The sequence below is a fragment of the Xenopus laevis genome, chromosome 3L (assembly GCF_017654675.1).
Source record: "Xenopus laevis strain J_2021 chromosome 3L, Xenopus_laevis_v10.1, whole genome shotgun sequence".
Classification (NCBI taxonomy): Eukaryota; Metazoa; Chordata; class Amphibia; order Anura; family Pipidae; genus Xenopus; species Xenopus laevis.
The window spans coordinates 52,093,587-52,119,204 of NC_054375.1; the positions used below are offsets into that span (position 1 = coordinate 52,093,587).

The window sequence follows — 25,618 nt, forward strand, 5'->3', positions numbered from 1 at the left end:
CAGAGAATAAAATTATACTTTTGTCTGTTTTCTACCAATTTGCACTCTCTAGTATGTAAATTGCCCCAAACATCTGATAATTATTGTATAGCCTATCTAATTCACACTTTCCATGGTAAATTGTTTGGCCCACTAATAAGCCTGCTCCATTAAAGTGATGTTGCTGAGCTTGGCTATGTGATTTAATATGACATCATGGCAGATGGAGCATGCCAGGTTTTCTGCACTTTGCATTCTGCTCTGTAGTAGAAGTACTGCTGCAGGTCTCTACTCTCCAAACAGAAAGTTGCCTTTGACCCATGAACACAGCAATACCCATGTTCAGAAAAAAATGGTGGGTGGAGGTAGGTTTGCCTTCACATAACTTGTTTGTCACCCAGATGCGCAAATTAGAGAAAGCCCTCAGCTATAAGGACAGGGTTGAAGTATGCCTGCCTACACTGCACTCTACACTTTACACTGCATTTGGTGAAAAGTGCAGTCAGACACTGGGCAGAAGTGCTCTAATCATTAACAGGTGCCATATTGCACCAATTGGTGCTCTAGAAAATGTCTTCTTATTTCTCAAATAAAATATCCCTATAAATACATTTACTAGTATAATACTTTTCTGTGCTAAATTGTCTATTTGTCCACGTTCATGTATAAAACAACATATCGTGTCCCGGGGGTGTTGTATTTCTCAAATGTCCAAATTCATATAAAGTAACATCTATGTCTATGATTCTTTTGGAAATCTCATTAATTAATGGCCCCACAATAATGTATACATATAGAACAAATAAATCACAACACTTTTTAATGTTATTGGCAAAAGTTTATTCGTTATAAGTCATGCAAGTCTTTCCACATATAACCCAACTTCCCTTAGATATGTGGGTAAAATATGACAAGGTATAAGACAACTACTAAAGTCGCTAATAAATAGTTAAAGTGATACTGATGCTAAAAAACTACTTTTTAAAATATGAATGTACATTAAAAGTTACCTATAGGTCATGTTGATCGTTTTTTGCTGAGAGGTACCTGTATGTTTTTTTAAATAATTTTTAGTTGCTGTTCCTAAACCTGACTGTTTTGCCAACCTGACTGTTCCATCTCAGCCTGTCAGAGTTTTTAATGCTAACGGACTCCTACTGTACAAATATGGCAGCCCCCTCATAGACGAGTATAGGGAGGAAAATACTTTATGGCAAACTTATATGTAGCAAACAATGACAATACTATGGTAGATGTAAAAATGGTTTAATTTCTGGTGTCAGTATCTCTTTAACCCAACAATAGCCCTCATAAATAATAAAACAGGGTCATAGGACTCATCCATATGCCAACATCAAACAGAAGATCAGGACCCAAAAAATAAATAACAATTACTGATAAAAAATAATTGAAGATTTTGGTTTTAAATATGCATTGTATTTTTTTACTTTGAAACCCATCACCTCAACTAAGGGGCCTTAATTAAAAAAAAAAAACCAACAAGATTTATAAGTTTTAAAAATACCACAGACAACTCTAATACAAAACTGGCAAGTAAAAGCAGTTGATGTCCTATAGTAGTCAATGGGAGCTTCGCTGATCATTGGACCTTTTTTTATAGAGGTTTTCAAATCTTTTTCACTGGTAATTGAAAAACTGGAATTTTTAGAGGTTTTCTTTTTTTTAGCGCATTGTTCAGTGTTTTTTTTTCCTTCGTACTTTTTGTATTCGTGTTTTTTACTAAATTACAAGACATTTGTGATTATAGGGAAAGAGAGTTTAATTGAAGTCATAAAACCACTAAAATTCAAATGTTGATAAATGGGCCTCCCAGTTTGAATTGTTTCAATTATTTGGGTCCTTATCTTCTGTTTGATATTCGTTTTTCCCTCCTCAGAAATACATTTATGTAGAATACAGCAAATACAGTACATGTGAAATATACAAAAATTACAATTGATCTTGAAATCCTTTTCTTAAATGAACTGTGGATATATGTGCTGAAGTAAAAAGTATGTGCATAGTTAACACAAATAGACAGTGGGTCTTTCACTAACACCTGCCTTCGTGGTCAAGTCTGATTCTATAGTTTTTCATCCTGTAAGAAAAGAGAGAGTTTAATTTGATTAAATTGTATAGGGAAAAATAAAACTCTATGTTTGTCTAGTTCTTATACCTTTCAGCTAGACTATTCTCATACACATCATTATATTTGCTTGTGTCAGGCTACACACAGATACATCATACCTTGTGGCTACTGATCCCTAAGAATTTTTTTTTACATATTTCAACAAGGCACAAGGTTGGGAGACTTAGAGATGAATCTCCCTTTCTATAAAAAGGCATTTCACCAGGCATAGATTTGCCGCTAAAAAATCTCCACACCCATTGACTTCAATCATTTTTTCCCATTTCTTATTTTTTACCCAAAACGTAGGGAATTTTCCTCCAAGGGAAATGGGACCAATTTACTCATCATTACCAAGTTACATCCAGCTATGTTTATTCTTTTCTCTGGCCCACATCACTGAGGGGCAGATTTATCAAAGGTCGGATGTTAAAGTTTTTTGTAATTCGAATGAACTTGAATGACCTTGAAATTCGAATAGTATCTTATTTAAGAAAAAACTAGAATATCTAAAACTTGAACAAATATTACCGACCCGAAAACTCTTATCGAATTTGAATCAAATTTGACTAAACTCGGATTGAGTTTTTTCTCTGTAAAAAACTTGAATGTCAGGAAGACATTAATTTGAGTTTAGATTATTCCCAACTCGAATTTGTTTTGACCAAAAATCCAAGTTGAAAATTCAAATTTGAATTTCCAATTTGAACCTTAATAAATCTGCTTTAAAATATTTTTGTAACTTGAAGTCTGTTTGTTCAGTTGGTTGTACAGTTTTGACACACACAATTGCACTAATTCTTTAGGTTAATTGGCAGCATTATTCTATGGACATATAGATTCCTTCTTCTAACCAGTTCCATATTGCCCAACAGTTATCATTAACAAGCACAGTAACATGTTGTGCAATGCTGTACAACAGAAGGTGGTATACATAAAATAGAAATGTTTGCAGATGCAGCTGAATAAATGTTTGAAGGGAAGACGAAAACATTTTAGAGCATAAAGTAGGCACAAACCTACCTGCTCTCAAGACAGAAAATACACTTGTTGGGGTAGGTTATTCTGTTTGTTCCACAGACAGGACTGTAGATCTTATTGCAATTTCTGTGTTCAGCATAGACAGAGCAATATTCCTGTTGTGAAACAAGGAGCATACTTTATAATAAATATTGTTGGAACTTTTCCAGATTAAACCATTAGGCAGAAAAGTTACTTCTTCAAATTACTGATAATCTCTAGTTGTTGTGATTTTATTCCCTTTTTCTAAACATTTTTCATGTCTTCTTTCAAGCTATTTTACTATGCTTATTTCCATTGTCATCTTTTGTTATTTTATTTTTTCCCCCAACTCCAAACTCTTCTGGCCACATTTAAGTTACTTTTTTCTATAACACCGTAAGATATTCTTGAATATGTCATTGCGGTGATTATAGAGTTGCAGTGGTAGATGGGATAGTATCACTAGAAATAGGATACATCTGGAACTGAATCAAACGTCATGTCCACTAAATGTGGATTTATCCTTTGTGCCCAGTTAAATTATTATTTCAAAATGGGCTGTTTTTGGTGGTGGAAAAGAACCAGTAGTTTATTTATATTTGATTTCAGCCTGTAATAGCCTCGCCTTAGGTCTCCCCCTCTTTAAACACAGCAATATTTTGGTGGTATAGCAATATGTTGCAGGTAATCATACAATGCTAACCATAGTTACTAACCATATCAGAAGAAACAGGCAAACCTAGGAAAAAGAAAAACACAAACAGATTGTATTTTGGTTATGCATTCATATTCAACTGCTGGTATCATTTAACATTAAGAACAGCAAGATCCCAATGTATAGTGTATTAGAGTATTTTCTGTAGTAGATGCTGGCAGGCCTCTAGCTTTCTTGCAAGGATTACTTATACTTTGCATACAAATGATAGGAGAGGCTTTTCACCTGAAACTCTTTTCTTGTGATCCCACTTTGCTGGCTCTGCAAGAGCTGCACTACACTGACGGGCCACAATTAATATGAAACTGGTCTGTAGTTAGGATCTGATCAGCAAGTGCCCTGACTGTAATTTAAAACCTATTAGGTAAGCTTTAGATAATATAATCTTCCATGAAAATTGCCATTTTAGCCGCTACAGTATACTGGTCTCTTTCCCAGGATTCCTTTTGCTCAGCTTTCATTGAGAAATCATTGTACTTTCCCCCATTCGCAATAAATGCCATATCACCTTTTAGCCATAATGCCCTTTTCCATCATACAATCCAGTCACCACCTTCATTCCCTTTTGTATTCTTCTTGTACTTTGTTTGATTCCTACTGCTCCTCATTGCTGTGTTTCTCTATAAAACAGCTGTCTCCACTTTTTATCTTACATTCTTAAGGAGGTGGTTTACCTTTCAGATTACTTTTAGTATGATGTAGAGAGTGATATTTTGAGACAATTTGCAATTGGTTTTCATTTATTATTATGTAATGTTTTTGAGATATTTGGCTTTTTTTTCAGCAGCTCTTCAATTAGCATTTTAAGCAATTTGGTAGCTAGGGTCCAAATTCCCCTAGCAACCATGCACTGATGATGATTTGAATAAGAGACTGGAATATGTATAGGAGAGGCCTGAATAGAAAGATGAGTAATAGAAAGTAGCAATAACAATTAATATGTAGCCTTACAGAGCATTTGCTTTTTAGAAGGGTTCAGCGACACCTATTTGAAAGCTGCAAAGAGTCAGAAGAAAAAGGCAAATAATTATAAAACTATAAAAATAAATAATGAAAACCAATTGAAAATTTGCTTAGAATTGGCCATTCTATAACATACTAAAAGTTACCTTAAAGGTGAACCACCTCTTCAAAGCCTCTGTATAAATATATACTGTATATATAACTAAAGATATAACAAACAACAAGCCAAAGAGCAGTCAAGTACAGGTTGGGTCTGAAGTATATTAGTAAGATGGTACCAGATATTTAGAGAAGAGAGATATCAGGAGCAAAAGCCAAGATAAAATCTAGATATCTAACTTTAAATAAGTGCTTAGTACATTGTAGGTAGTAGCTTGCAAATCAACAAGTCTGTTCTGGCACAGGAGGCAAACATAATTAGATTGAATAAACCTCCCCTGTACTAGGATAGGCTGAAACATTTTAGCCTATTACCGCATTTATTAAAAAATCCAGACCAAACCTTACACATATTCAGCAATGTACAACAGCACTTTTTGGAATTATCTAGCATTACAGAGAAAAAAAAGATACACTTGGTTTGTATCTAACCTGTCCATGAATTATTTTACACTCAAAACATTTCTTACCCATTATGCACAGAAATGCTGATGAACAAAGCAGGAAAATAAGAACTGTCTTCATGATCAGAGTAGCAGATTTTCTTTATATGTGTCCTGCAGAGGTTCTTGAGGAGTTTAATTTTGCTACATCCACTCTTGCTTATTTATACTTGAATTCATTTGCAATGCGCAGTTGAGATTGTGAAATGATTATGTTGGCTTGGGTTGATTCCTTAAAAGTACATTGACCTCCTAAAGCACTTTCTAATTGATTGAAAGCAGACTTCATGTTGGTTAAAGTTCAGACAGAATCTTATTATCTCTTCAAGCTTTTTTCCACACATTCTCAATGCTAGTTCAACTGCTAGACAACTCTTTGTTCTTTTTATTCTCATTTCATAAGTTACAGTAAGTAGCATGGCAAATAATGGCATAAAATAGAATCTCTGGTTCCTCAGCATTAGCAATGTGGAGACAAGTACTTTAATTAACAGTAGATATAACTTAGGGCTCATTTATAGGGATGGGCAAATTTTTTCGCCTTGTTTCACTAAAAAAATTACGCCCATAGACTTGCATGGCGTCGTGTGTCAAAATAAAAAGACGCACGTCAAAATTTTTTTCGATGCGCGTCAAAATTTATTCGACTTTAATGGGCGTCGGCGACATTTCGCGGGTCAAATTCGCCCATCCCTACTCATTTACAACACAGAAGGCCAAGGCCGGATCTAGGGGTAGGCAGAAGAATTATACAGTATGTCTATGGCGCAAAACATTTTTTTTCTCTTTGCCTTCCATCCTAAATGTACTGCTCCGGGCCTCTGAACTCTGGTCCAGATCTGCGGTTTCTCCCTTGAACACAGAGCTGTCTGTGTTCAGCAGTGCTATATTCATGAGGGTGGGTCACCATTTATTGTTGATGTAAACATGCACACAAACTGTAGTAGATGACTCATAATGCTTTCTAACAAAATCACTAGCATTCACATTATAGTGAGTGGCGCTAAGCACCAGTTTAACCAGTAATGATTGGTGTACTATGAGGGTGAAGGGGTTGGAACTGGCGGTATGACCCGTAGGTTCGAATCTTAAGCTAATCGCTTGAATTAAGTGCCTGAGGCACATTGAATTCCAACTGATACTACCACTAGTACTTGCCAGTGTGGCTAGGTAGCCATTTGTTAATATGGCTTACACCCTCCTTTCTTGCATATTGCTTTTGCTATTAATCTCCTTTATGTGGCCAATTTCTCGCTATGGGAGGGATCTCTGAATGGGTGAAGGGGTTGGTGTTGTAAAGGGTACTCCGAGTGATTATGGCATTGTGGTTGCAGTAGAGATATCCAATACCCATTTGGAATAACCAATCATTACTGGTAAAACTGGTGCTTAGCACCACTCACTATAACCCTCTGCTTACCCGGTCAAACAGAAATGTTTATAAAATTAATGAAATTCATAGATGGTTTATAGATATCTATTTCTGTGTACAAACAGAATTAATTTGAATATTTTCTATATATATATCTGTACAAACTGAAGTGGAGCTCACGCTTTAGTCCGTGACTTAGTCCACGTCGCGGTAAAATCATATAACAAACAAAAAAGTCCAGACAACTTTGCGCAAATAAAAGATTTTTACCAACAGGTAACAGATAATATGCAACGCTTCGAAGCTCCCGCTTCTTTCTCTAGCATTGGTGATTACAGTGACATCACAACCTATTTTAAAGCATAGGTAGTACACACCCCCATCACATCATTATGCAAATTAGTTCCCTTATGTTACAAATTATTCCACTTAAAATGGCTACATATTCACAGCTTCAGATGATACAAATTAGTTGAAAGGTTACAAAAACCCATAAAGAACAAAATGAGTAGTCAAACATATATAGTCACAAACGACATGTGAGGGCTAACATCTCCTCTCTTCCTAGGTCACAATTTTTACGAGTGAAACAAATAGTTACGGAGGAGGATAAACTCAAAATGTGGTTGGATGAGATGACATTTAAATTCACACAGAGGGGGTATCCTAAGGAGATGCTCACACAGGAAGTGGAAAGGGTTAATACAGTAGATCCAGTTTCTACCACAAGGCACAGGGATCAAAACATCAGACCCGTATACCTTTTGTGCACACAAATCATCTGTGTGCATGGAAGGTTCACCGCATTATACACAAACATTGGCCCTTACTGAGGAAAGCATATCCTGATGTCCCAGAGTTCCAGGAACCTCCACTCCTTTCCTATAAACGTCCTCGCAGTTTGAGGGATAGATTGGTTAAGGCTGACTTGGGAACTACACGTATTAACCCACAGAGAATCTTGGCACCCCTGAAAAATGGCAATTGTGGTAGATGCAACCAGTGCTTGAGTGTTATACGCACTGACACGTTCACACATACATATTCAGGGAAAAAGTTTGACATACAGGGTCACTACACATGCGATTTAGAGTATGTAGTTTACATGCTTAAATGACCCCAAGGGGACTCGATAGAGAGTACGATTTAAATGCCTTTACTTGATACAAACCTTACGGTTATGGTATGTTGGATTAAAAACGGTTGGGGCGCAAACTGGTATGACACACATCCCTTCTTTTATCACATGTCATTTGTGACTATATATGTTTGACTACTCATTTTGTTCTTTTTGGGTAACCTTTCAACTAATTTGTATCATCTGAAGCTGTGAATATGTAGCCATTTTAAGTGGAATAATTTGTAACATAAGGGAACTAATTTACATAATGATGTGATGGGGGTGTGTACTACCTATGCTTTAAAATAGGTTGTGATGTCACTGTAATCACCAATGCTAGAGAAACAAGCGGGAGCCTCGAAACGTTGCATATTATCTGTTACCTGTTGGTAAAAATCTTTTATTTGCGCAAAGTTGTCTGTAATTACGTACAATCAGTGGAATAAATAACAAAGTCCAAAAAATAGTTCTAAAATAGTAGATGGTTTTGTGGGGGACTGCCTTTTCTATTAACAATTGGCAGTGTGTGTTTGCTTCAAAGTGGTCCCATGGTGGGAACCCTGGACACAATTCTGGGCAGTACCTGAAGCTAAAGGTGACTGTTATAAGTCAAAAACACATAGAACGGGAAAGCTAGAACTAAAATATAATTAAGTTATTCAAAGCTACCACTACCAGTCAGTGAATCCTGTTACACAAGGTGTAGTAACTTGGAGAGAACAACCCTTAGGGAGACATTTAATTAGTACTTAGTATGAAATTGTGAAAATAAGTTTCTGCTTGTAGGGAGCCAGAAAGCCGTAGGGTTCTCAAAAGGACATGTTTCTATATGGATCATACCTTACCAGTGTTCTAAGTTCTACATGTTATAAGTTCTGCATGTTATAGAACACAACATCTCAATGGATGCTGTTTATTTGTCCGCAGGACAAAAAAATGTTGTTTAATCAAGATAACATTTCTGTGGCTGATTTAAACTGCCTTCTTCTAACAGGTCAAATGATGTGTTACGCATTTTGCAACTAATCTCCTTCTTCCTGTTCTCTGCTTAATGCCAAGAATACCTTAAATAACATTTATCGTCTTATGAGTCATGTTTTCTTTTCGAGTGCTTTAGCAGAAGATTACGCAGAAATAAATATGGAACAAAGCCGTGTTTACCAAAGAGTACACACACAGTGAATATCCATATTGTTTCTCAGATAGTGACATAATGATATAGTGCAGAGAGAAAAACTAGGAATAATCCATAAATCCTCATATTTCTGCTTTGGGTTCTGGTGTCAAATCAGCATGACCTTTCCACACATATCATAGCTTAAAACTGGGATTGGCCTCTGAATTACCATTATGGCAGTAGCTGCAATTGTTTATTAGTGCCAACTACCTTCTCAACTTTTTTGAGACCAGGGTTTTTGATGTGCCATTGCATTAAAGTCATTAAACACGCTCATCTTATCTCTGTAGTTTCTAATACACTGCCAGATGTACTTGTTTGGTGAGGCTCTGGGTCCAGTTTGGCCACCCATTCACAGGGCTAAATAGGATTTATCTGATTTTAGCCCTGGGGCCAACAATTGGATCATACACTGGGGCCTGTGAATTTTTAAATCTGTCCAATTGGTATCTGGTCTGTTTTTAGCTAAATAGTTGGGGAGGCCTGTTGGTGGGCCCCATTCATCTGCTAGAAGATGAAAACTTGGTCTCTCAGGAGTTGGGTGTCAGATATTCATTGACAATTAGGTAGAATATATCTTATAGAGGGGCTTTCTTTCCTAGCAGATGTATTAGAGCTCACTCAAATAACTGTCCAGTACAAATAAAAAATTAACTGCCTATTGCACAAATCCTTCTGGTCAGCCGAACTGAATCCGAATCCTAATTTGCATATGCATATGCAAATTAGGGACAGGGAGGGATATTGCGTAACTTTTTGTCACAAAACAAGTTTTCCCCTTCCCACCCCTAATTTGCATATGCAAATTAGGACTCAGCATTTGGCCTAATCTTTCGTAAAGAATTGGGGAGTTTGGCCGAATCCAAAATAGTGGATTCAGTGCGTCCTGAGTAATGGTACATCATTTTTAATAGATTCTTATTTCAGTATGCTGAAGCTTCTATTAAATTTTAATTTTCGCAATAGTTCCCCTTTAAGAAACACTTAGGGGCACATTTAGTAAGCTCGAGTGAAGGATTCGAAGTAAAAAAACTTCGAATTTCGAAGTATTTTTATGGGTACTTCGACCATCGAATAGGCTACCAAGAACTTCGACTTCGATTCAAACTAAAAATCATTTGACTATTCAACCATTTGATAGTCGAAGTACTGTCTCTAAAAAAAACTTTGACTTCATACTTTGGCAGTTTAAACCTACCAAGGTACAATGTTAGCCTATGGGGACCTTCCCCATCAGTTTTCTAAGGTTTTTTGGTCGAAGAAAAATCCTTCGATCGATTAAAATCCTTCGAATCGTTCGATATTCAAATTCAAAGGATTTTACTTTGACGGTCGAATTTGAGCGTTTATTAACCCTCGATATTCGACCCTTAGTAAATGTGCCCCTTATTGATGCAGTGAAAGGATTTGAAGAGGAACCATAAATAGTCTGTTTAATAAATGTAATTTAATAGAGTATTTTGAGAGTGAATGTTTACAAGCACAATGTAAAGGGTTTGCACTTTACTTTGTCCAGTTGCAGAGACTTGGCAGTTTTGGAGGTGGGTTAACTGTTGGCCTGCCTGTATTTGTATTATGGTTATGTAACAAAACTGAAGCAGATGTCTTATATCTAATGTCTGCTTTCAAACATAAGACAAGATTAAGCAACATTGATCCTGTTGCTAATACTTTTCCTGCTGTTTAACTGTCTGTTGAGTAAAATGAACAATCTGGATGACAGCATAGCCACAGATATTCTGCAAAATATATGTTGCAAGAATGAGAAGAAACCAAAGTATTCGTCTTATTAAAGCAATGCTGATACTTCTGGGCTGGGATGTGGGTAGAGTGTGGTTAGATTCTCTGATGTGCTTGAGTGACAGTGGGGCATATGGGGATTTAGGGCCACCGCACAGTCCATCATGAAGGCAGTACACACCACCGTTTGTCTGGAACTCAGATTTCATAAAGACATGGCAACAACAGAAATAGTTACCTTAAAGACTGAAAAGAAAAGTAAAAAGATGTTGAAGTATGTTAGAGATAATAGAACAGTAAATGGATGTACTGTATATGACCAAACTATTATACAGAAGGTAAGAGATCCATTTCCTTGGACTGGGCAATTCAAAATTAAGATCAGTATTTTGACCTCATACACATTGAAAAATAAGTGCAGACGGTGATTGGCACACACTTCTAACAAGGATTTCATATAGACACAGACAATCTGTGATATGATCAGAAAGGCTGTTATAATTTGGCCAATCAGGTCCAACTGAAGAAGTTAGATCTTGAAAACCCTTTATATAGTAAAACATGTTTTTTTTACACTTTCCACACACTTTTGCATAAATGCACTTCAACAGAAGTTGCCCCAGGAGCAAAGTTTCAGGCTAGTCATACAAGCAAAGAACTGTTTTTTATCCATAATTCATATCACTGTGCCTTAAGGCTACTAAATACATTTAGGAAGTTATTTATTAAAGGTCAAAAGTCTGTCAAGCTTAGTTTCATTAGAAATTCAAATTTTTCAGGAAAAAAACAACTCAAAAGTCAGAATCCAAAAATACTCAAGCAAATACCTGTTGAGTTAATGTAAAAGTCAATGGCAGTGGTCCCTTTAACCATTTGAAGATGTTTTCTGCCTTCATGATTTGCAGGTGTTTTACACTGGTTTGCAATTGAAAACGTGATAAATTCGAGGTATTCCAAGGTTTTTTTAGCCTATATATATTCAAGGTATTCATGTTTTTCCCCAATTGCATTTGATTTATTTTTTTACATTCAGGTTTTTTTTTATAAATAAGCAAATACTCGAGTTTGTTTAAATTGTCAATTTATTCGAGCTAGAAAAAAACCTCACAAATCGACCTTTAATAAATAACACCCTTAAACATTAAAGGAGAATGAATGTGTAATACACATCCATTTTTATACATCAAATTCCTCAATAGGGTGAACTAAATGGATATTGTTTTGCTTTAAACATATTCTTTAAAGCTGTACCACTGAATTATCTTACAGTTTGCTTCAGCAATATTGTGGCCGCCATATTGAAAAAGGTAGCTCAGCCCTTTCTTACTACTGTGTAAATAGTGTAGGGCTAGTACAAGGTACAGTATAAATATAGAGAAAAAATAAATAATTACAAAAAAATTGAATTATTTTCTTAAAATGGATTTTAGGGGATATGGTCTTTCACTAATTCAGATCATTTCTCCATATCAGATTTCTTTCAGAAATTCAGATACCTGTATGTGATTGCGTGTTGTGATAAGTTACAAAGTAAATATATGATTATGAAAGGTCATTTAACGATTACCGTAGTTAAGGCATTTCAGTTAAATAAAAACATTCATATTGCTGTCAAGTAGAGCTAAATGTCATTGTAGTATTTAAAACATGAAACCCTTAGTATAAACAATAGAGTGGGATAGTTTTATTCATTCTTTTCTTTTTTGTTTACTTAGTAGATTAACTGTCTTATTTAAGGGTGTAGTGAATGTAACTCTGCCTTGAGAAAGCCTCTATAAAATATAAAAACTATGCTTAACCAGGCACAAAGTGTCTCCTTGCAGGAATCCAGCAGCAGTCTGCAGGAGTAAAACATTACAGGATGAAGGCAGAATGTGTGTTTGTTCTCATAGCTGCACTTGTCGGCAGCTTTCCAGGTATAGAATTTCTTAAAATAATGAGAATTACCTTGCACATTGATCCATTAAGGCACACTTGAAATTACAGCATCTGACAGAATCCTGGTCATGTAGTTGGGCTGTTATGTACCCATGACTGCTGACAATTTCAGCCCTTTTGACTATTCTTTATGGTAAGCTAAATGCACTGTTTTAATGCTGCACTTTATCCCTGTGGGTGGGTCCTCCTTTACTGGATATTTATAATGTGGAATTGTACAGCACTATATTTGGTATTATACAGTTATATGAGTTCATTTGTTAGTTGTGCACAAATAACACTTTATTTAGCATAAGATTAAATTCAGAACATTTTAGTTTATGTTCATTGATCATTTATTGATTGTTAGAATTAGTATTAATATAGTATGGAAAAAATCCCACTTAAAGAAAAAGGTATGTCGATTAGCAATACAATGAAATGAACTATTATTCTAGTTTGTATAGTGCCAACATATTCTACAATGCTTTACAGAGATTATACATCATTTACATTCATTTTATTTACTCAGGTATAAGGAGTTATCAAGGAAATACTGAGGTTTGTGAATTGTTTTTATATATTTTTGTGTTCTATTGACTTTTGTCTAGCAAAAAATAAAAATGATATTGAAATTAACTCAAAGCTGATACAGGGCTGGTCAGAATAAATGCATTTTAAAATTAGCCTATTGGAGACAGCTTAAAAAACGGTTTTTGCCTTGCTTTGGTCAGCTAGATGTTTGAGCAGGCTTTTACTAAATAATAGGTTAATCTTGATTGAACTGATCTGTTTTGAAAACAAACTTATCCACACACACACATCAACTTGTTAGTCTGCCACAGTTGTAGGATTCTATAAACCTCTCAGCCCATCCACTGTGTGATTGGAGTCCACATGCAATAGAATAGAGGCATACTCACTGACATTTCAATATGGAATTGCATCTCTTCCACTTATAACTTTTATTTTTATCTATAACTCTATCTCATGGATCTCGAACATGTTGTCAGTCAGGAACCCAATCGGACCACTAGGCCCTTAAGGGTTTGGAACGAGGACAACAAGAAGCATAACTGGAATGCAAATAGGTTTATGGTAATGATCTCAAACTGGTACATTTGTCACCTGTAACAAACTTATGTGAAGGTTTAAAGGATACCTTTCAAGATTATGTTCTGAATAACGGCATTATAAGTACCCCTAGTATTTTGTATGACTTTGTGATGGACAGATCATTTAAAAAAAAAAAAAAATTAATGTGGGAAGTAGAAAATTGGACAGTGGGGGTGCACTGGATATGACCTAATTTAATTTTGCCATACCTTTTATAGTGCTGCATAAGTTTTTTTTTTTTAAAACTTAGGTAATGTTGGCCTTGGTAATACATTTTTGTAAATGCATAGAGAACAGAAAAAGTCCAAAGAAGAGTGAATATATTATATAAAGGTTATGGAATGTCTCAGGTTGAGGAAAAGCTTGGCAACTTGATTCTTAAGGGCAAAATTATAACTATGTAGAAACATAATAACAGTAATGCCTTACTGACCAATAGTTCATTCTACAGGATGCAAGGTTTTTTCTTGAGATTAGTAATAAGGAGGTTCCATATTAAAGTATGAAATTGAGCTGTGAAATTGTTTAACTTAAGATGGTTTACTGGCTTCAGGCTGAGGGAATAGGTTTAACCCGAATTTGGATAATAAAAATCTGATTTTTTTTTGCTATTCCTCTGGATCAATTAGAAGGCATGTTTGACTTGAGAAAAGTGTTTTTTTACCTCATATAGTATACTATGTACAGTTATATGATTTATATGAATTATGTTCTCCAGACAAAGATTGTTTGGAACAACACATGTTTTCTTGAAAAAACATCTAAACATGAAAAAAAATGGTTCTATTGGAAATTGTAATCGAAGACATTCATCAACTCTAAATTCACTTGATTTAGGTATATATACTGATTGTCTTTCATCAAAATGTAATGTAAACTGCCTTCAACTAGACTAGAGTCTGCAACAATAGCAGTAGAAAAAGGGGATTGACAGAGAGGCTATAGTAAATCTTCCAAATTGTAATACTTAATCACATTTACTGTATTTTGAGCAGATCAATTGTAATGCATACAAAAAAAGGGGAGAAGAAGACTTGATGTGTACTAAAGACTATAAGCCCGTGTGCGGAACAGATGGAGAATCTTATGACAATAAATGTTTGCTGTGTGCTGCTCGTCTGTAAGTCCCAGTATTTCTTTTTTATCAGTAGGAACTTTGGGCATAACACTAGCTTTCAAACTGAGCTGACAATTTTAGTCTTGAAAACATTAACCTCATTATCTTTAAGGTTAAATTAACAGTTCCAATAAAACCATGAAATGTCTTGCTATCCAAATACAATTTTAATCAAATGTCCTGGCTTAATATTTAGGAGAAATCAAAATGAAATAATCTGAGCAAACAATAGCCAGTGACTTTCAAGCACTGCTCAAAAAAACAATTCTAGCAATTTAGTAAATTTTAAAAACTTTTAGTTCTGAATTTGCTAGTTAAATAATACACACAGGGGGTTATTTAATAAACTCCAAATATCACAAAAAAAAATTGTGATTTTTTTAAATTGAATCGAACTTTTAAAAAAAAATCACAAATTTTTCGGAATTTATTAAACCACGAGGATTGGAAAATTCAGAATCTGAAAATCCGGCATCTCAGACCTGTCGAGGTTGCATATAAGTCAATGGGAGAAGTCCCAATGATTTTTTGATGTGCACTGGGTTTTTGGCAATACCCCTGAATTTTCGGGCAAAATTCTGAGTTTTTGGGTGAAAAATTCGAAAAAATTGTGAAAATCTGATGAGAGATCCCCAAAAATCGTGAAAATCAAAATCTTTCAGAATGTCATACCTAGCGTTGCTTACTTCAGTTATAATGGATGGTCCTAATAAAACTTATATCCCCATATGTAATTTAAGGCATTACGTTTGCCCAGGAGCAGTAACCCATAGCAACCAATAAGATGTTTGCTTTTAAACAAGTGACCAGTATATGGTACCTGCTAATTACCTGATATTGGTTAGTCCTTGGGCAAACTTAGCTTGAAAAAGGGCCAAGTGAGGCCTGAAACGTTGCGGTAATGCCCTATAAGTGTGCAATAAAGGCATTTTTATTATAACAAGACATTGTGGTGCTGTTCATATCGAATCTCTGCTGTATTTGCTGGTGGGAAGTGGCCACTGGAGAACCTGCACCCATACAAAGTAAGAAGATTTAACAAAGTTGTGCTGACTATTTTGCCTATAGACTTAGTGCCTTTTATTATATAACCCTTAAATTGATCTGCTTTAAAAGGAACTATTGCTGGTTTAAAAAAGATACATATGCTATAACCTATAGCAAATGTTCAATAGTTTGTTTTACAAATAGTCCTCATTAATTTATTATATCATTTAATACAGTAATCATTTTTTGTGATTTTTTATAATTGACACATAAGGTAGAGGAGGTGCACTACAAGAATTGGGTTATTTAAATACTCTTGTGGGAATGTAATAAAAGTTGGTAATGTAAAATCTATTCAAAATTATTTGGGTAAATTTATTATAGCTTTCTCAAACATGGAAACTATTTAGCGACCACTTCTGACAGTGGAAGAAATATTGCAAATTTTATGGTTTGCGCCAGTGTGTAGTATATGTAATAAACCTTCTCACTGAAAAAATAGTTTGCTTCAAAAAATTTGCCTAGAAGATGTATTAGAGCCCTCTCTATTAAAATTATCAGAAATCCTGTCTCTCTATATGCAGAATTTGTGCCTAAGGGGCAGATTTACTAAGGGTCGAATTGCGAAGTTAAAAAAACTTTGAAATTCGACCCTCGAATTGAAATCCTTCAACTTCAAATAGAAATCGTACGATCAAACGATTAAATGGTTTTTATTTCGAATCGTTTGAAACGAAGTCGAAGGTCGTAGTAGCCTATTCAATGGTCGAAGTACCCAAAAAATTACTTCGAAATTCGAACTTTTTTAACTTCGCAAATTCACTCGACCTTAGTAAATCTGTCCCATAGTCAGTTATTTTGTTATTTGAGTTAGCTCTAATACATCTGCTAAGAAAGGGAGCACCCCCAATAAGAGATATTGGATCAAACTGTCAATGAACATCTGACACCCAACTCCTACATGAAGAATGCAGAACAGATGTTGAGAGAGGAATAGTGAAGACAAACTTTATTATTTCAGAAATAATACCGAATATTTAATTGATAGTATTTACAATTTCTTATTTCAGTACCATTAAGCTTATATTAAATTTTCATTTTCACAATAGTTCCCCTTTAAAAATGTGCAATGCACAATTAAAATTCGAGCACAATTAAAATGTTAACACAGTGTAAGGAATAATATTACCTTGCAAAATTAATTTTATTCTTATTTGTTTGAATTGTTTTTTCTCTTTGCAACTTTTATTACATTCCCCCTTTAAAATGTAATAAGGTTTGTCATTATTTATTACTGCACGTTTCATAACTTGTTAAACATTTCAAATAGCAGTGCTCTTTTTCTAGATCATGATTATGTAAGTTCTTTCTTCCTTTTCAGAAAGAAAAAGAAAAACATTGATATCAAGGATGCAGGACGCTGTCCATTTCCTGGATATAAGGTAATTTATTTCAGCCAAATGTACATTTTTACTTGACTAGGGCAAAAATATAATCTAAACACAAATCTTTTAATTATAATCACATAAATCAAAGACTGACTTGGTACTGCAGTAAAAATGTAAGTTGTACTTAATACCCGGGGGCAGATTTACATAGGGTCGATTATCGAGGGTTAATTAACCCTCAATATTCGACTGCCGAATGTAAATCCTTCGATTTCGAATATCAAAAAGCTAATCACTGATTGGTTGCTATAGGTAACTGCCATGGGCAAATTTGCCCAGTGTTGATAAATGAGCCCCAAGTGTGTGGTGTTTGCTGCACATAAGACAAAGCTCTCAAAAATGGCAGAAAAATCATGTACGTATGTATGTATCCATGGTTGAATGAACATATATGAACATATATCTTATATCGACATATCTTTAACAACAATTATACCAGTTGGACATTCCTTATTAGCTAATCTATCTTAAATGACACAGTCATTTTAATAGGAAAAATGGTGCTGCAATGTGAGCCAGCGGTCAGAATAATAGTGTGCTTCATATCACATGACTAAATACCTCTGCATTGTACACTTGAATTTAAAGAGGATCCATTGCCTAGTTTTTCAAAATCTCATTGGTTTCTCTCTCATTTTCTCTCTTTTTTTAAAATTCAATTTAAGTGCATACCCAAATCTTGATTCAACACAGTTGTAGAGATTTTATAGCAGGAAGAGAGATAGTTAGGGTGGTGCTACTCTGAGGGGCACATTTACCAAGGGTCTAAAACTTCGAAATTCGACCATCGAATTGAAAAAATGCGATAGTCAAAGTTTTTTTTTATCATTAAATTTAGCAGTTTTCGATCGAATTAAAATCGATCGATTGTAGAAATCGTTTGAATCTAACGATTTGAACGATTTAATCGGACGTTTGGTTTTTTTTTTAAAAGAAAACTTTGACTTCTAAAAACTTAGCCAAATGTTGGCTATAGGTTCTAGGAGGTCCCCATAGGCTAATATATAGCAATTCTGCAGGTTTAAGGTGGCAAAGTGTCGAAGTCGAAGTTTTTTAAAGAGACAGTACTTCGATTTTCTAATGCTCGAATATTCAAAGTTTTTCTAATTCGAGTCTAAGTCGAATTTGGCCTATTCGATGGTCGAAGTACCCAAACATTACTTCGAAATTCGAAGTTTTTGAATTTGAAAATTCACTTTCGAATTCACTTCGACCCTTAGTAAATGTGCCCCTGAGTGTTTGAACTGTCCTTATTCATTTTTTTAGCGCTAATCCAATTGGTTGATAATAGAAATAAACAATAACATTAAATTAGCATGTGCTTTTTAATCTTATGTGAAATTATTTGCCCAATGCTTACATAACTTACTGTATCTGATTTCCATAACCCTACATGCGGGTGTCTGCAATTTGTCAAATTCTAACAGAAAGGTCAGCTTGACAAAAGAGCTCTTAGGGACCTACTGTACAAACGCAGACCTATCAGCAGAAAATGATCTATATGACCTATAGGTAACTTGGGGGCAGATTTATTATTAATGGTCGAATAGTAAATTAGAATTTTTGACTCAAAACTCACAAATTCAAATTGGGAATAATCCAAACTCAATTCATATTCGAGATTTATCAAACCTTAACCCCTGGGAACAATTTGAATTCGACTATTCACCACCTAAAACCTGCCAATTTCATGTAGAAGTCAATGGCAGAGGTCCAGTTACCTATTTGAAGATGTTAATAGCCTTCCTGACATTCGAGTTTTTTTCAGAAAAAAAACTCGATTCGAATTTAGTGAAATGCGATTTGAATTAAATTTTTACTTTTCGAGTCAGTAATATTTGTTCTAGTTTTAGACCTTCACATATTTTAACCTCACATTGGAATTTTGAATATATTCAAATTAAAATAAAAATTCACTTGAATTTGAAATTCGACATTTGATACAGTAAATGGGCTTCCAAAGAGCAGATTAATTAAGGTTCCAATTGTTCATTCAAATTCAAATTAATTTTTGAGTTGGATTTTTGGTCAAAACTCACAAATTTGAGTTGGGAATAATCTAAACTCGAATTTGAGATTCATCATCCCTTGACTCTGGGAACAGCTCGAATTAGACACCACCTAAAAGCTGCAGAGAAATCAATAGCATTTGAAGATGTTAATAGCCTTCCTGACATTCAAGGTTTTTTTTAGAGAAAAAACTCAATTCAAGTTTAGACAAATTCGAGTTTACGGGTCGGTAATAGTTCGAGTTTTAGACGTTCAAGTTTTTTATTTAAATAACCTCCCATTAGAGTTGTGAGTATATTTGAATTTATTAGAGTAAAACATTCACATAAATTCGAAATTCTACCATTGATAAATCTGCACTTTAATGTACATGGATATTTTGAAGATTACAGCTCATACCATTCACTGTTCACACACAAACCAATGGCACACATACATGCTAGGTTACAGCCTATGTTATCAGCCAATGAATGAACAAAGCTCTGTACAGTACAGCTACATTATTTCCTGTGAAGTGATATCTGAAGGAGCACACAGAATAGTGGCTTAAGGTAAAAGATGTAACAGGGCAATATTTACTGATATACAGTATTTTTTCAGAAGGTATATTTTTCCTATAACCTCATGCTATCATCACTGATTATCACTGCTGATTTCTGTGTGTGCGTAGTGGAGAGGAGAATTTTAAGCTGAGCAATACAGCTATGGTAGGTTTATGTCCAGTTATAAAAATAACTTGAGTGTTAAAAATGGATAATAAAGCATACTTTTGGCTCTAGCTTTCAAATAATTTGAGTTCTTCGTGTCAGTCTTTACTCACTCTTACACTATTACAAAACTCTTTATAAACACATAAACTGTACTTATCCCCTCCGTAATAAAGGTTTTCAGTCTTTATATACTGTTAACAGTAAACATATTTATTTTTGCATTGAGCAGGTGAATTGCAGTAAGTTCATGAAATTTGATGAAGATGTGAAAAAGCCGTGTACCAGAGAGTTTAAGCAACTGTGTGGCACAGATGGAGTCACTTATACCAATGAATGTCATCTGTGTGCAGCAGTGTAAGTAGGCTTTAAATACTTTACCAAAATCTGTATACATTCTGTTTATTACAGTGGTATTTGAAAGCAGAGCCAGGCCAACACAGAAGGGCTTCTAAGGCAAGCTCCCATCCTCATCCATACCCCCATCCCGCCCCCACTCAACACCTCCTTTCTCTTTCTCTCTTCTATAACTACAGGCCACCATTGTTCACCGCCACTCCCTGCTTGACAACTCCTCTCTGTCCCCATCACTATCAATGCTTGCTTCCACTAATGTGCAGGGTCGAAGTTAGAGGAGGCAGGAGAAGTATATGCCTTGGGTCCTGGAGCCCCTCACCATCTCTCCCATGGCTCTCACTTATTTATTGAGGAAAATTATCTAAAGTTGCATGTTTGTTTGAGGCAAAAGTACAGTATGTAAACCTCTGCATATATTAACTGTTTTTGATAACTGCAATTTTAGCCCATTCCTCCTTGCAGAACAGCTTCAACTCAGGGATGTTGGTGGGCTTCCCTTAAAGGGGTTGTTCACCTTTAAACAACTAGTTGTTTTCAGATATTTCACCAGAAATAACGACTTTTTCCAATTACTTTCTATTTTCTATATGTTACCATTTTTCTAATATTGAAGTGTAAAGTGTAATTTTTCACCTTCTAAAGCAGCTCTGGAAGGAGGGGTCGCCGACCTTGTGATGTTCTAAATTGATACATCTAGTTGATACATTTCTTATCTTTGTCCCTGCTGAGCAGGCGGCTGTTAGAATTGATACAATAGTCACTAATACTCCAGAGATGCTGCTAAGAACTGTATCAACTAAATGTTGCAAAATTGTAACTGTTGAGTCTGCGCCTGAATTACTGAGCCGACTGAAACACCAGAGGCACGAACATTCAACTTTAAACTTCGATTTTGGAAAAACAGTAAAGAATATATAATAGAAGGTAATTGAAAACAGTCTTTATTTCTGGGGAATAATCTAAAAACAACTGAACTAAAAAAAAGAGTTTGGAAGGGTAACAACCCCTGTAATGAATTGCCTTTTCCAGGTCCTTTCACAACATTTCTATAAAAATAATGTCAGGATTTTGGCTATTCCAAAACATTACCTTTCTTCTTCTTTAACCTGTCTTAGGAAGATTGTTATGTGCTTCACAGATGGGATAGGGTTCAAGCCATACACTTCTAATTTGGTCCAAGACCTAGTTTTAGGATTTGTGTTAGAAACAGATCATGTTTTAGGTAATACTTAGAAATAATGACTATTTAAAAGGATTCATAAACATTAACGCACCACTGTATAAATAAATGTATAAGTGCAATGCTATGAGATAAAGATAAATGTTCCTATAATGTTATCTATATTTCTAAATGCATTATTTTTCCCTGCTGTTTATTTTATATCTTTCTCAATCTCAACTGAACCAGAATATACAAGTACAGTACATTAGATGAAAGATATCTTATATCATCACCACCTCTACTTTTATAAATTTGTTTAGGAAGAAAAAGACTAACATCTCTGTGAAGCACAAAGGATCTTGTTCTATCAAGGGGCAAATGGTTGGTACTGTCTTTCTATGAATTTTAAAAAAATATTTAATTCAATATAACTTTTTAGTGCAAGCTGCAATGTGTATATATTAGGGATGCACCGAATCCACTATTTTGGATTCGACCGAAAGATTCTACCGAATTTTTTTACTTCCTTGTTTAGTGACAAAAAAAATCACGAGATTTCCCTCCCAGCCCCTAATTTCAGCTGAATACGAATACTGCTGAAAAAGGCCGAATCCCGAACCGAATCATGGATTCGGTGCATCCCTAGTATATATAGTACAATGCACTTTGGGGCAAATTTACTAACCTCCGAAAATTCGCTAGCGACGGCTTCGCTCACAGCACAACACTTCTCCAGGCGAAGATTCGCCAGGCCAACGCTATTTCACTAAAATCCGAAGTTGCGTTCAGGGCGCCGAATGCTGGCGAAGTCGCGCTAGTGTTACTGCACCAAGCAAAGCGAAGTTGCACTAGCGTTGCCTAATTTGCATACGGTGGGAAGTTAAAGTTGAATGGACGTATATGTTGCAGTAAATACATTACATTACACAAGTCCAGGAAACCTTAATAAAAGAAAATAGAGTTGTTATATTGCCCTACACATGAGCCCAGTGTATAATTAATGTGCCATATGTTAGGAAATGTAGGGGGAAGTGGGTTACCCCAAAAAATTGTTACGCTCTTTTGCAGCCTGCCACCCTTAAAAAGGAAAAAGAAGCCAGCGTTTTTTGGGAATTTTTCAACTACATTTTGAGGAAGTCCTATCTACTCTATTGCACTTTGCCTGGTCTGAGGTGGCGAAGGCAAGTCTGGTGCAAGAGGTAACGTTCAGTACAATCCGCATCTTAGGGAATTTGCGTAGTTACGTCCATAACTACGCAAATTCACTAACCGTTAGGGAGCGAAGTACCACAAGAGTCTATCTCCTTCTCTAGAGAAGTTACGCCAGTGACTGTAAATCGCCAAATTTTCACCAACGTTAGTCACTTCGCCCATTAGTAAATTTGCCCCTTTGTCTTTTAGGATCTACTGCTCATTGGGGACATTTCATTTGTTCCTTCCTAGAAGCCTTTGGAAAGTAAATATAAGTATTATAAAGCTAAGCAGAGATTACATTAGCACATACATATTCCATTTTACGTAAGTGGACTCGGCAAAGTCCATTGAAGTCAGTTATTACAGAAGTTTTTCAGAGGAGACTTATAAATAAGCTTACTTTGTCAGCAAAATGGTTCCTCCTCTATCTACCTTAGTGAGGGCCCTGGGTTATATTAACTGTCAACTTTGCTACTTCACTTTTATCCGTAGGTTGATTGTAGCATGTTCAAAGATGTTTGTACTCTGCAATATGAACCACTTTGTGGATCAGATGGAATGAGCTACGGCAACAAATGCAGCTATTGTATTGCCCAAAACAAGTAAGTACAAATGAAAAATTTTAATATAGTAACTGAGGTTGAAACAAAATGTACAGAAATGATGTCCAGCCATAAAATTATCTTTATACAGTACCTTTAAATTAACTTCATTATTTACTTAATGGCTCTCTCATAAAAAGTCAACAGTACTAGTCAAATAAAAATGCAATTTCATTGTAGTCTCTCTTTCTCTATATATTTGGTAAAATTATCTAATAATATATTTATTTATTTTGCAGGAATTCAAAGTTGAGGTTTCTGTTTGAAGGAGAATGTTATCCTTGAAATAAAAATATAAATCATTTCACCATGGAGCCAGGTTGTTGGAAAATTAATTGAAATAATGAAAATATGAATATGCAATAAACTGAGTCACCACTAATACAAACAAATGTCAGCACTCCACTGTGATGTGCATAAAATAAATGTATGATTAAAAAGCGAATTAAGGGACAATAAAGAGTTGAAATATTTATTTATCATTTGGTCACTGCCTCCTTAGCTCATATAAAGGCTACAGATGACATATAAAGGCTACAGATGAAAATATTGGTATATCAGCCAATACAGCACAGCAATTGCACTCTAACTGAACTGAAATAGATTCGTTCATATGTGTTGGGGGGGGGGGTTTGTTCACCTTCAGACTAGGGATGCACCAAATAAACTATTTTGGATTCGGCCGAATCCATCTTGGAAGATTCGACCGAACCGAATCGGGTCGGGAAAGGAAAAAGTGGAAAAAAATTGGTTTACTTCCTTGTTTTGTAACAAAAAGTCATGTGAAATCCTGCCCTCCCCACAATTTATATATGCAAATTAGGATTCGGATTCAGTTCGGCCAGGTACAAGGATTCGGCCGAATCCGAACCCTGCTGTAAAATGCCGAATCTTGGCCGAAACCCACTGGATTCGGTGCATCCCTACTTCAGACACTTTTTTTTCGGTTCGGTTGATTTTGGATTGTTCACCAGGAATAAGGACTTTTTCAGATTGCTTTCTATTTTCTATTTGTGACCATTTTTCTAATATTTATTAATATAAAGTTTCATGTTTTACCATCTAAAGCAGCTTTGGGGGGGTCACCAACTCTTTAACTGTCTAAATTGATACATTTAGTTGATTTATTTATTATTTTTAGCCCGATGAGTAGAATCCCTGAGTTTCAAGGCAGCTGTTGATACAATAGTTGTTAATATTCCACAGATGCTGCTGAGAAATGTATCAACTTATAGCAACTAAATGTAGCAGCAACTTTTAACAGTTTAGAATGCTTCTGGATCACTGAGCTGCCATGCTGAAACACTAAAAACAGGAACATTAAACTTTAAACTAAAATTTGAGCTGAGCTACCAGAGGACAACTGGTCTGAAGTGGGTGTTTGGAAGGTAAGCAACCTAATGCATACCCACCCAAAAACATATTCTATGATTTCTCTTGAACTGTTGTTCTGGGAAGTTAGAAGTTAGACATTCCTACAGAGCCTCTGCACATCACAGGGTAATGTAAATATATACAGCTTTAAGAAGGGGTTTGGATGGCTTTTTAGCAAGTGATACAGGGTTATAGAAGATAGCTCATAGTACAAGTTGATCCAGGGACTAGTGCAATTGCCATTTTGGAGTCAGGAAGGATTTTTTTCCCCTCTGAGGCAAATTGGAGAGGCTTCAAATGTTTTTTTTTTCACTTCCTTTGGATCAACTAGCAGTTAGGCAGGTAATATATAGACTAAAAAGTTTGAACTTGATAGACGTGTTTTTTTCAAACTAACTTACTATATACTATGTATATATTAGTCATTAGATCCTTATATAAGTCCATGGAGAAAGAACTGGTTGAAGGATTATGACTTAGTTTAGCTATCCAACATAGCTACTCAAACTGGATCAGTGTTATAAGTGATGTTCTAAAATATTCTGGCCACTTTTTTTCTAAAGAATATTTGTTAATGACTTGGGTACTGAAGGTTCTTTCCATGTGGCAACCAACATTATAAATCAAATCCTTGCAGAAAGTTTCCTCTATGCAGGACTGGGAATCTAATTTGCAAAGGAATTACTGTGTAGATACAGTAAGGTCTATGCCTAGGAAGTCTGAAATATATATGCTACTTACAAGTGAAGCAAACTTTTTACATTACATTTTCACATTTTTTTTCCTGTGGAAAAATATCTTATACATATATTTTTTAATACAGGTGGAA

General features: G+C 35.2%; 2 protein-coding genes across 2 annotated transcripts; one reads left to right on the top strand and one right to left on the bottom strand.

The window, feature by feature from the left end:
- Positions 1-795: 795 nt before the first annotated feature.
- LOC108710579 (serine protease inhibitor Kazal-type 1) lies at positions 796-5,563 on the bottom strand. Its single transcript, XM_018251700.2, has 4 exons — positions 5,417-5,563; positions 3,826-3,848; positions 3,131-3,243; positions 796-2,077 (listed from the first exon to the last, which is right to left on the bottom strand). Exons 1-4 carry the CDS (start codon positions 5,469-5,471, stop codon positions 2,032-2,034), a joined length of 237 nt encoding a protein of 78 aa, XP_018107189.1. The 5' UTR covers positions 5,472-5,563; the 3' UTR covers positions 796-2,031.
- Positions 5,564-12,558: 6,995 nt separating this feature from the next.
- LOC108710237 (double-headed protease inhibitor, submandibular gland) lies at positions 12,559-23,888 on the top strand. Its single transcript, XM_041586220.1, has 8 exons — positions 12,559-12,714; positions 13,248-13,276; positions 14,827-14,951; positions 17,317-17,377; positions 20,333-20,457; positions 21,940-22,000; positions 23,306-23,415; positions 23,655-23,888. Exons 1-8 carry the CDS (start codon positions 12,660-12,662, stop codon positions 23,698-23,700), a joined length of 612 nt encoding a protein of 203 aa, XP_041442154.1. The 5' UTR covers positions 12,559-12,659; the 3' UTR covers positions 23,701-23,888.
- The last annotated feature ends 1,730 nt before the right edge of the window (positions 23,889-25,618 follow it).